The sequence below is a fragment of the Canis lupus genome, chromosome 29, assembly GCF_048164855.1.
Source record: "Canis lupus baileyi chromosome 29, mCanLup2.hap1, whole genome shotgun sequence".
Classification (NCBI taxonomy): Eukaryota; Metazoa; Chordata; class Mammalia; order Carnivora; family Canidae; genus Canis; species Canis lupus.
This window is the reverse complement of record NC_132866.1, coordinates 10,467,478-10,479,783: the sequence shown is the minus strand read 5'-3', so window position 1 is coordinate 10,479,783 and position 12,306 is coordinate 10,467,478. Positions and strand designations below refer to the sequence as shown.

General features: G+C 38.2%; 1 protein-coding gene across 1 annotated transcript in view; it reads left to right on the top strand.

The window, feature by feature from the left end:
- The window catches only part of WDR11 (WD repeat domain 11), a 59,045-nt gene that overhangs the window by 36,831 nt on the left and 9,908 nt on the right, over positions 1–12,306 (top strand). Inside the window, exons 17-19 of the mRNA XM_072805084.1 lie at positions 3,803–3,909; positions 4,523–4,637; positions 4,942–5,113. Of these exons, the coding sequence (XP_072661185.1) occupies positions 3,803–3,909; positions 4,523–4,637; positions 4,942–5,113 (394 nt within the window). The remainder of the gene's footprint in view (positions 1–3,802; positions 3,910–4,522; positions 4,638–4,941; positions 5,114–12,306) is intronic.

Sequence of the window (12,306 nt, the reverse complement as noted above, 5' to 3'; positions counted from 1 at the left end):
GGGGTAATAGTAATCAGGTTATAAGTGCAATAGCATTATTAATATTTACTAATTTATATGTATCCTCCTAGGGACCTTCTGAAATCCTCTGAGGTTCTATAGTTTGTAATTTGTGTCCATATGCATTTCATAGGTTGTTTTTAAAAGATAGATAAGAAAGTGTTTTTGTTAACTAATACTGCTGTAATGGTTAAGTGGAGGCATGAAATGATTTCATGAAATATATCTATTTACTTAAAATTGTTACATAAAAATAGACTATTTTAGGGATGTCTGCATGGCTCAGTCAGTTGGGTGTCTGCCTTCTCAGGTCATGATCCTGGAGTCCCCAGATCAAGCCCTGCATTGGGCTCCCTGCTTAGTAGGGAGTCTGCTTCTCCCTTTCCCTCTGCTTTTCCCTCTGCTAGTGTGCTCGCTCTCTCGCTCTCTCAACTCTTACTCTCTCTCAAATAAATAAAATCTTTAAAAAATAAATAAAAGTAGACTGTTTTGTTGAATGCCAAGCCCTATATTTTGCAGGTGGCTCAGAGTCTTACAGGTTGGCAGTCAGGATGGTGGCTAAGTTAGCCAGGATGGCTAACTCACATGTCCATTGCAAAGTAATGCTGGCTATTGATGACTGGCCTCAGTTCTTTCTCACAGGGACATCTCCCTAGGGCTGTCTGAGTGTCCTCACCCACGCGGCAGCTGGCTCCCTCCAGCACAACTGATCCAAGAGAGAACACAGAGAAAGCTGCGATGTCTTTTAGGACCTAGTTTGAGAAATCACACTGTCATTTCCTCAGTGTGCTGATGGTTCACGAGTCAGTCCTGTTTGTTGTGGGAGGTGACTGCCAGGGCACATAAAAACCACAAGGCAGAATCAGTGGAGTCTCTTAGAGACTGGCTGCTGCCATGTCTTCCTTATAAACAATGTGAGAAGAGGTGAGGCCATCAAACAACCTTCTCTGCTAAAAATGGAAACTAACATGTGAAAGTACTTTTCAAACCAGTTTCATTTTTTCTATTACATAGAACAAGTCATACCTGATACTTAGTAATGTCTGTTTTGGACTTTCTTTAATTGTCACTAGTTTGAAAAGGTGAAAGTAATGCAAATGTGAAAGGTTGGTATTTGATCACAATAGGAAAAGGAACTAAATGTATAGAAAGAAAAAACTAAGCAGACATAAAGTTGCAGTATAATGTAGCTGTCCTTTGGAAAATCAGTTTGCTGTCTTAATAATTCAGAGTTCCTCCTCTAGAACCCCAGATAAGGCCCCTTCTGAACTCTTTTCTTGCCACTCACAGGCAGCTGTCTGTCTCTGATCACTTCACACTTGGGATTAGGATATAGACACAATCCAGTAATTTTTTGAGATGCCAATTCTTCCTTACCCCAGAAAAAGTTTAAAACTTTTGGGCATTAGACCCTAGTTTTCCTTTTTATAAGAGTTTCTTTCAGGATGGCAATTGTGCCTCACAGTTTTTACGATTTTTTTTTCTTTTTATGGAGGTCCGAAGTCTCTACTTGCCTGCCAGATCCTTTTATTCCACAGCTGGAAGGAACTTTCTCAGGGAGAGACCAGCCTGATACAGATCCAGCCTCCAGTGAAATTAGCACATATTTTAGAGCAGATTGGTTTTAGGGAAAGGGATTTGAGCAACTACTGTATAATATGTGAAGAATTGGCTTTGATTCATTGTTTTTATTTTCTGTAACTTAAATATTTTCTAGGGACTGATCTATATAGATACATAGGCATAGGTTTTGTTTGCCTATTTTAATCCAATATTTATCTTACCCTCTTCCCAAATGTAAAGTATTAAACATTTGCTTTGAGTTGAAACTTTCCCTCTCTCGATTTTTGGCCCACAAACTATAGAATGTATAAAAATGGTAAAAAGAAGAGGAAAGTTTGACATATTTTAAGTAGTTGACTGCTTTTATTCAGAAATCTGGAATAGTGGGAGAGAATGAATATTTCTGCTTTGCTGTCAGCCTTACTTCTGATCTTTTGAACATCATATTTTATATACAGGAATGTAACAGTGTCAACAAATAATACTCTATTGAGTTTTAGTCTTGGCTCTCTCCGGATTGTCTGGAGCCACAGAGCAACTTTATGCCACATCCTCTGAAAGCACCTTGGTATCTGCATATGGCCTGTATACCATCAACTCTTAGGTAGAAAGATCTGGATTGCTTAATTACATAGTTGTATGAATATGTCACTTATAATTCTAAGCTGATTTCTGAGCTTATTTAAACTTTAATATTTTGATTTTTAGAAGTTAGAAAGTAAGATTATAAAATGTGAAAGTTTTCAAGACTAGGAAAAGTAAACTTTGAAGGCAAATTTTTAAACATTCTGTTAATGATGTCAGGAAATAAGATCTTGAAGTGTGGCTTCATATCATACAGAATTCTATTTATTTAACATAGCTTTCTAAGATTTTTATCATTGAATTCTTTAAAATACTCATTTTTAATTCAGGTTTTTTTCTTTTATTTCTTGACTACCATTAGGATTTATGCAGTATTTGATGTATGGGCCAGTTTATAATAGTCAGTTTGGCCAACTTTGAGCTTTCCTGCGGTGGGTAGCTTGAGAACTGAGCATGTAAATTTTTATTTTTATTTGGTTCTATAAATGCAAAAAGAAAAAAAAAGAAAGATTTCTTTTAATAAGTAGAGAAATAATTGAGCAGTGATATTTTTTAATAGCAAACATGTATTGACTACTGTGTAGCCAGCATTGTTTTGAGCCCTTTCCTGTATAATTTTGTTAATACTAATAGGAGCTCCTCAACTTTCATGAGCTTAACATACTTTTTTGATTATAAATCTGAGATGCAGGAAGATTAGGTAAATGTGCCACAAGCCACACAACATATGTGATGAAACTCAGATTTGAGCCCTGGCAACTGACTCTAGAGCCTAGGCTCCTAAGGTCTCTGTCACACTACCTCCTTGGGTTTGTTAGAGCTGTAAGCTCCGTTCTCCCCCACCCCTTGGAGTTATTGCAATAGTGTTTCATTCTTACACTGAGGTTTCCCTATGGACCTTCTTTGCAAAGCTTTCTGTGAATTCAGATTGTGTACATGCCTTTATTTCTTTATCTTTTTTAGAGATTTTTATTCATTCATGCGAGACACAGAGGGAGGGAGGCAGAGACAGAGGCAGGCTCCCCACAGGGAGCCCAATGTAGTACTCCATCCCAGGACCGAGGAACACACCCTGAGTCAATGGCAGACAGATGCTCAACCACTGAGCCACCCAGGTGTCCCTGTGCACATGGCTTTAATCTATAGTATCTCTTCACTGTCATTATTCTAGAAGGTTCAGTGAAGCTCTCGATCCTCTTTTCAGTAGAAAAATTGCTGCACAATTAATTATGAAACAGCTCTGAGTTTCTTCTGGGACAGAATGATTTATCCTTTTGCAGCAAGTGAGAAGTTGGAGACAAGAGCCCTCTAGAAAGGGTTTTCTTTCCTTCTCTTTACTTCTTTTAGTTTGCTTTCTTTAAGGTATTTTTTCCTCATACAACACCTCTTCTCTATAAAATCAGTTCAGGTAACTTAATGTCTGTCAAACTGAAATCTTCATCATTGAACTTGATAAGTTAGGTATTTCTTTAGTGTCCAGGGTCTCTTAGTATTTGATGGCATTCATACCAAAGCAAAACCATTTATAGTTAAGTTTTACTAAAATATGTTGACTATTTTATCACATTTATTAAGAAAAACATTTCTCTGCTATGATGTCCTATAAGTAGTAAAAAATATGTATGTTTGTATATTTATTGCTTTTGTTTTCTAGGGAAGTATGGGTAGTATTACCTGCATCGCTTGGAAAGGTGACACATTAGTTCTTGGAGATATGGATGGAAATTTAAATTTTTGGGATTTGAAAGGCAGAGTATCCAGGTATGATTCAAGAATGCAGTGTTATTTGGGGCACCTAGATGTTTCAGTCAGTTAAACATCTGACTCTTGGCTTCAGCTGAGGTCAATCTCAGGGTCCTGAGAATCTGGAGGAACCTGAGACTCTGCTTTTCTCCCTCTCCCTCTCTCTCCCCACTCATGCTCATGCACTCTCTCTCTAAATAAATAAAATATTTATAAAAAAAAAAAGAATTCACTATTATTTGTTTTTTTAAAAAAGTAACTTCTTGATGGTTCCATTGAAGGCTGTGACCTGCTAAAGTAGAATATTAAACATAACCAAGTATAGCTTGGACCCTTGGGTCTCTTGTCACTGAACTTGGGAGGAAAGGCGTTGAGCAGACTCTGGGTCATTCATAGGAGACACTTATCTGCAGGTGGCCCATGCAGAAATGCTGGGACATCATTCCAGTTGTCGTTAAAGGCCAGACCATTTCTGTCAAATGAGACCCTTGTCCCAGAAAGTAAAGTGGTTCTCACGTCACCAGACCTTGTCAAAAGCAGACCTAGAAAGAGTCATTGGACAGACTTTTCAGTGACAAGATATTATCCTACTGTGTATTGATATTTTGTTTTGTTTGTTTACCACCCTCAGAGGAATACCTACACACCGAAGCTGGGTCAGGAAGATTCGTTTTGCTCCTGGTAAAGGAAACCAGAAATTGATAGCAATGTACAATGATGGTGCTGAAGTGTGGGATACTAAAGAGGTAGGCCCAGCTCCCTGATAAGACACTCAAACCAAGCTGCTGGTCACAGGAGCTCTATTTTTTTTCTTCTGTCTGATTTAGAAATGAAGCCTATATGATGGGTTTGACAAGCTTCTTAAAATAATTTTCTTGCTTTTAATGGTATCGTTGTCTTTGGGATCTTTAAAATATATCTGTATGTAGAAGATAGGTTGCCAGAACTGTTCAGTTTTAACTTGCACTGGGTCTATGCCACTGGCATTGTCTCTGATAAACATCTTCCTTTTCTTTCTGAAAATGACCACCACAAAATTCACTTTTGAAGGTTCAGATGGTGAGCAGTTTAAGAAGTGGAAGGAATGTGACCTTTCGGATATTGGATGTGGACTGGTGTACGTCAGATAAAGTGATCCTGGCGTCAGATGATGGGTGTATCAGAGTCTTGGAGATGTCTATGAAGTCCACTTGTTTTAGAATGGATGAACAAGAGTTAACTGGTATGGAATGTCAATGAAAGGATCTGTGACACTTTATTTTGCACAGGCTGCTCTCTTCTGTTTCATTTCAGTCTTTCTAACAATCTGAGTATAAGGAAATGGATTAACTTCAAGCTTGAGTGTTTTTACTGCTAAGATACTGGGCTCTGTTACTGCAAATGTCAATCATTATCTACTCCAGCTTGGCAAGTGCCCCTTCTTTGACCCTTTGCGTGGAGTGCTTTGTGGAAAGATCAGAGATATTTGCATAAAAATGACTCACTTAGAATTTAGGAGAACTCTGGTGCCTGGGTGACTTCCTTGGTTAAGCGTCTGCCTTCAGGTCAGGTCATGATCCCATGGTCCTGGGATTGAGCCCCACATGAGGCTCCCTGCTCTGTGGGGAGAGTGCCTGCCTCTCTCTCCTCTCTCTGCCCCACCCCTCTCCGGATCAGGAGTTCTCTCTCCCTTGCTCTTTCTCTCTCAAATGAATAAATAAACTCTTTAACCAAAATAATAATAATAATAATAATTTAGAACTCATCAGAGGACATGAATCTAGTGGTAAGGTGCTGCTGGCTTTTTAAGAATGAGCTTTTTATCTTTTGCTAGCATATATCACTGGGGGCGCCTGACTGGCTCAGCCAGAAGAGCGTGCAACTCTCCATCTCAGGGTTGTGCATTAGAGCCCCCCTATTGGTTGTAGAGATTACTTAAAAAAAGAAAAGAAAAGAAAAGGGCAAGCAGATATCATTAAAAAGTCACTTTGGAAAGTGTTCTGGGTATCATGAATTTTGATACCTATTTTAAGACTTCTTAAATGGTCAGTGAAAATAAAATTAGATGATTGTGCTGCTATACCTTTTCTGTAAGTTGTTTTAAGATTTTTTATTTTTTTTTATTTTTTTACCAGAAAAAAGAATATTTTGGTAACTATAACCTCATACGTGACTTTTTGAAAGCAAATGGGACTGTGAATGTGCCCGTCAATCAGTTTGAAAGGCTGCTTTTGTCTTATGAAATACAGTGTCCTCCATGCCAGACACTTGTGAATGGAGATACATTCTGACCCTAACTGGAGCAAATCAAGCATTCCCCAGGCATCCGTTTGGTGTGCATTCCAGTCTGCTGAAAAATTTCAGAAGAGACTTACTTACTTCCTTACTGGACTTCAGCCTAAAACTGTCCACTCTGGGAACTGGCCATACCTTTGTAGAGTCAATCTTTGGCATATTCAGAGGCAGTAAGATTTTGAAAACCTGTGCTTTCACCTTGTGTTCGTGCTTGAGGCACTCTTAGGTTGTTGTTGATGCTGGCTGGGCTCCCTGGAAGTTATGTTAGGTGTGCGTTTTTTTTTTTTTATTGTTGCCCCAGCCCTGTCTGGTGGCTTTGGTCCCACCGCTTCATCCTGTGTAACCCTAACTACCATCTCCTGAAGCCAGAAGTTGTATGTGGCTTTCTCATGTGTGTCCTTGAGATGCTCGCCAGCTCTGCATAAGTGGCAGTGTCCCTTCCTTCCATAACAAAGTTATTAAGGAAATCGAGGGAACTTCAAAGCTCATTTCCTTTTAATTTAGCTACTAGATCTAGGTTAAAGAGATGTGTAAATGTAATCAAAATCTTTGAAAAGCTTTCTATCACCTTTAATTTAAAATTTGAGTCTACCAAAGCCCAGATAGCTTTTCTTAAAGTGACTATAGAATTGGAGCCCATCATTAACACCATACTTGAATATCTGACCTACAGATAGATTTTAGGTTACATTTCTTTTAAAGTTTTCCAAATAATAATAATAGTAATTCCTATCTAGTCTCTAGTTCTGCAGCCTCAACCAGAAAGGGAAAATTTTGAAATAGTAACAGGGAAAGGTCAGTATTGACCCTTAAACTCAGAATGTCATTCGATACATGTTAAAGAATAAAAACTGGTGGTAGTGTAACTATGGAGTTGCCAAAAAGATGTCTATATTTTGATCTGTAGTTACACGCAAATTTGGTCTTGGAAAAATACGTTTGATAGATTTTTATTCTGGGGACTTACTGATAGGGGATGAAATCATTTTAGGTCATATGCAGTTATATATTTAATGAATTGTCTTTAATTCCCCTTAATAACAAGTAGAGAGTATCCAATACTGGTTCAAATCTGTCCATTTTCTTAGAATAGCTTAAGTGGCCTACTTTCTGTCCCTATGCCCCATGTTTACATTTGTCTCAACCCTCCACACCTCAGTGAAGGAGGTCAGATAAATGTAGAAGATGAGGATCCCTGTTTTTGAGTTGTTGAACCCTTCTTGTCTGCTGCCTTGTCAGGGTCATAAAACCACATAAAAATACTATAATGCTTTTTTTAGCAGCATCTAGAAGGAGTCCCAAGAGTGTAAGACTTTTTTAATAACATTGCAGTTTGATATGGTTTCCACACACTTTAAATAGTATCAGCAGAGTGTTAGAGAGATTGTCCAGTCTGACTTCCTCCCCAGCTGCTCAGGCCACTGCCGAACAACTCGCTTTTCCTAAGGGAGATCACATAGAAGGAAACTTTCTACAATCAAATTACACACAAACCTTGCCTCTTCGTCTGCCTCTGCTTTCTACTCATTTCCAGTGGTTTTCATTTGGGCTGTTTGGAAATGTGTCACAATGTGCAGGTGTGTGTGTGGGGGTGGTGGGAGTGGGGAGTCTAGGGTCCCTAAACAGCATGCAATGCATGGAACAATCTAGATAATGAAGAATGATCCTACCCAAAATGTCAGTAGTGTCCCTTGTCTCCCTTCTTTCCCCCTCATTGCATCACTGTAACAGCATGACCAAAGCAGAGTCCTCTCCTTCCCAGACTGCCTGCTCACCATGCCATGTGCCACCTCCAAGTGGTGGAGGAGCAATTTTCCTACTGCTTTTTTCTTGGCTCTTCAGCTCCTCATTTTCTGCATTGCTGTCCCATAGGTAGCCAGCAGTCTGGGCAAGTTTCTGTTTAGCATCTCAGATAGCTGTAGCCCAGACCAAGCAGAATGTGTGCAAGAGAAGTAGCAGTGATGCCAACTGCCTCTTCATTCTAATTGTAATTTCCAGAAGTGAATGAGCTCTTGCAGGTGAGTTTCTCCAGCTGTGAGATGATCACCTATTCGTTTTTCATGGCTGATTATTTGCCTTTGAGAAGAAAGATCTAAACTCATTTGAAGGAAAAAGAAAAAAACTAATTTGAAGGTAGGGAATAGAGTTCACTTTCAGCTGTTCATGCTCATTGGGATGCTGTCAACAATGTTTTGTTTTGGAGAAAATAACACATTTGTTTATAAAAATCAGATGTTTCCCTCAGTTTACTCTGGCGTGGTGAATGTCTTGCTCATGTTACATAATAACTCTGGAGTGCTGCTCTCTAAGAACATTGTCTTGTGTCTTTTCACTGTTCATTGATTAAGAAACTACACATAGCATGGAAGCTTTCTCTGTCTCTAAGCTTAATCTTTTACTGTTAAGGTTTTATTCCCTTATGTTAGCTATTTCCAAACATTTTTAACCTAATGCTAGCAGCCCCTACTGTCTAAAAGTGTTGAGGACCAGCTTGAGAGCTGGAGAGTCCTGTGGTTGTCGTCTAGCAAGGATGAGGAGAGAGAGCTAAGTAAACCCACCTTTATCCTTTCCAGTGCTGGTTTGAATGGTTCTGTAGGTATGTAAGTGAGTCTCATTCTTCTTCCTTTTTTTTTTTTAAGATTTTATTTATTTATTTGAGAGTGACAGAACAAGCACAAGCAGGGGGAGGGGGAGAAGCAGGCTCCCCACTGATCAGGAAGCCCAATGTGGGGCTCCATCCTAGGACCCCAGGATCATGACCTGAGCCAAAGGCAGATGCTTAACCAACTGAGCCATGCAGGCACCCCAGTGAGTCTCATTCTTACCAGGTACCATTCCTCCCTTTATAACCTGGCTGTAAAAGATAAATGTGACTGAATGGAAAATTAAAACAAAACAAAACAAAAAAACTTTCATAGCAGCAAAAACTATAAGCAAAGCTAAATACAAATAATAACCTGGGAGAGGTATATGCAAGTCTTTAATGGGCTATCCACAGAGAAGAAAAAAATGCATAGTTGGCTCTTAAATATATGAAAAGATGCTTTATTCATAAGAGAAATATAAATTAAAACTACACTAAGAAACTGCTTCTCACCTATCAGATTAATAAAAATTCAGGAGCTTGAAAATATGCTCCTGGAAGTTTGAGGAAATAAGCACTCATGCATTGCTCATGCACAGACCCTATAGGAAGGAATTTGGCAATACTTAACAAAGCTATATGTGTATTTACCTTTTATAATCAGCAGTTCCACTACTAAGAACTTAACTTGACCATCCGTATGTGTGACCATAGCAGAATTGGGGAAAGAATAAGTTTGAAGACAAGAGAATAGTCTACAGTACTAAAGAGAATGAGGAATTTCTCTGTGAGCTGATCTGGAGTGATAGGGTATGTATAGGTGAAAAATCCAGGTGTTAAAGTGTGTATAGTTTGCATATACATTTGTTTATTTTGCAAAAGACAAAAACAAACAAACCTAGAATAATCCAAGAACTAAGGAAAATGATTATTGATAAGAGGTAGAAAAATTGAAAGAACGAGGATTGGGTGAGATGTCTGTGAACATACTAATATTATATAATTTCCACTTCTGAGTCGTTTAAATGTTGTACATATTCAGAAGATACAGGTGTCCCTTGTAACAACATGGGGGTTAGGGCTGTTGACCCCTCACACACTTGAAAATCGGAGTATAACTTTTAACTCCTCAGAAACTTTCCTAATGACCTACTGTTGCTGGAAGCCTTGCTAATGATGTAAATGGTCGATTAACACATATTTTATATGTAGTATGTGTTATATGCTGTATTCTTATTAGTTAAGATAGAGAAAAAACGTTACTAAGAAAATCATAAGAGATTTTCATAAGATCGTAATAATTTCATCAGATCATAATAGAAAATACATTTACAGTATGATGCTATATTTATTGAAAAAAAATCATCTGTAAGTAGATCTACACAGTTAAACACATGTTGTCCAAAGATCAACTGTATAACGAAAACAAAAAGGATGAAAGAAAAAACAAACCCTAAAATTGAACAAAGAGACTACTGAACCTAACTATACAACAGATTGGTAAGACTAGTTCACATAACTGAAATATAGAACTCTCACTGTGGCCCTTAGTGGTTCAGACCCTGAGAACAGAAAGAGTCGCAGTGGACTTTTCAGTTAGTTGGCAGTAGCGCTAGTTATTCTAAAACGGTTTTGTGCATGTTATCAACTGTAACAAACTAGTACATAAATTGCAATTTAGGGGAACCAGGGTTCCTAATGAGGGAAGAACGAGGTACAGATGTGGAATGGGGGGTGAGGAGAAAGAACCCTCCAGGATGGATTTGCATTGGAGATAGCAATATAATTAATTCATGACTTTTTTTTTTTAAATCCATTTCCTTATTTCTTGGCCCTATACACTGATTTCAGGCATAGAAGCAATGACGTTTCAATGGCAGTGAGCACTCTTAGCACCCAGATTTGGTTTCTATATTCCATTTCCTGACTAAAAAGAACCGGGGCTCCTTGGGCAGTTTATTCCAGGAGAGAGGCAAGGAAGCTGTAAGATGAGTCTGGGACATGTTGTGGTGCCAGAAACTAAGGAAGGAACTGAAAAATCAATGAGGACTCATCATAAACATACAGAAACTAGCATTTAGGGGCTTCCACTGCCACACGTGGGGCAGTCTGAGCATCATAAAGAAAAACAGTTGTATTGCTATCAGTGTTGGACTCTTTTTAATCCATTATTCCATAGCAATATTTAAAGGGAAAGAAGAAGGGGTCTGGGCAGGAAGGGAAAGCTGTTTACAGAAGAATGCCAGTCGATAAATATAGACAGGGTGATAGAATTAGAAAATCACCAATTCCATTTCTTAATGTAATAGTTGATTCAAGCCAAGATCACTAGTGAGTGTCAGATCACTGATAGAAGGGTGTTTGGGAATAGGAAGTTCGGTCTCAACAGTATCTCGCTGTTACCTATTAATTGAAAAGGGGAGAAAAGTGCCCTGACAATGAGGGAGCCTATGATCAGATTTAGTGTTACCAAGAAGCCAACTAACATGCTCCCTCTGATGCGATGCAGTGAGAAGTACACAACATCCTGTGTCATGTTCTTGCTCACACAGATCACAATGGAGATAATTTCCTAGGACCTTGAATGGACCAGAACTTTTCAAAATTGAAAACATTGTTTAAGACCAGAAACAAAAAGGTTGAGAGGACTGTTCTAGATGAGAGGAGACTCAGGAGGATGAGAAACCAGTGTGGGTAGAATATAGCTGTCAGGATAGGGAGTAACAGAGGACCTCTGAGTATGATTTTAGTGAATCAATATTAAAACTCTTGGGTGTAGGACACCTGACTGGCTCAGTGGTTGAGCGTCTCAGGTTGTGATCCTGGGGTCCTGGGATCGAGTTCTGCTTTGGGCTCTCTACAGGAAACCTGCTTCTCCCTCTGCCTATGTCTCTGTCTCTCTGTCTCTCATGATTAAATAAATAAAATCTAAAAAAAAAAAAAAAAAAAAACTTGGGTGTAAAAAAAAAGTAGTCCTAGAAATATTTCTGACCATTTTCCAACTCTGAAAAGTCCACATAAGATATTTTATCCATTATTTAATACTTAGCTAAATACATAGAATGACATTTTGTAAAGCAGTACTGTCTAACAAATGTAATGTGAGCCACATACATTTACATTTTCATATATTACCCATTTTAAAAAATAAAACAGATGAAATTAATAATTTTATTTAACCCAGTATATCTAGCTTTATTTTTTTCAGCATGCAGTTAGTATTAAAAATTACTAATGAGGTATTTCATATTTTTGCATGCTCAGTTTTCAAAGTCCAGGCTGTATTTCACGTTAGAACACGGATCAACTTAGGGGGCATATTTTCAGCAGAAATACTTAAGCCATATTTAGATTTTATAAAATTTACAACTGAAAAAATAGTTACGTATTCCTAAGTAGACTTAAAAGTTCTCCAATGACTGAATCAAGTATTAATTTTTAAATTAAGTTAGTTAAAATTAATTAAGGTTAATTAGTTAAAATTAGTTAAGTCCCAAAGAACTTTTATCAGGTCAGGTGTCTGAGTCGGCCATGTAAGGCAGCCTCAGCACAGTTGC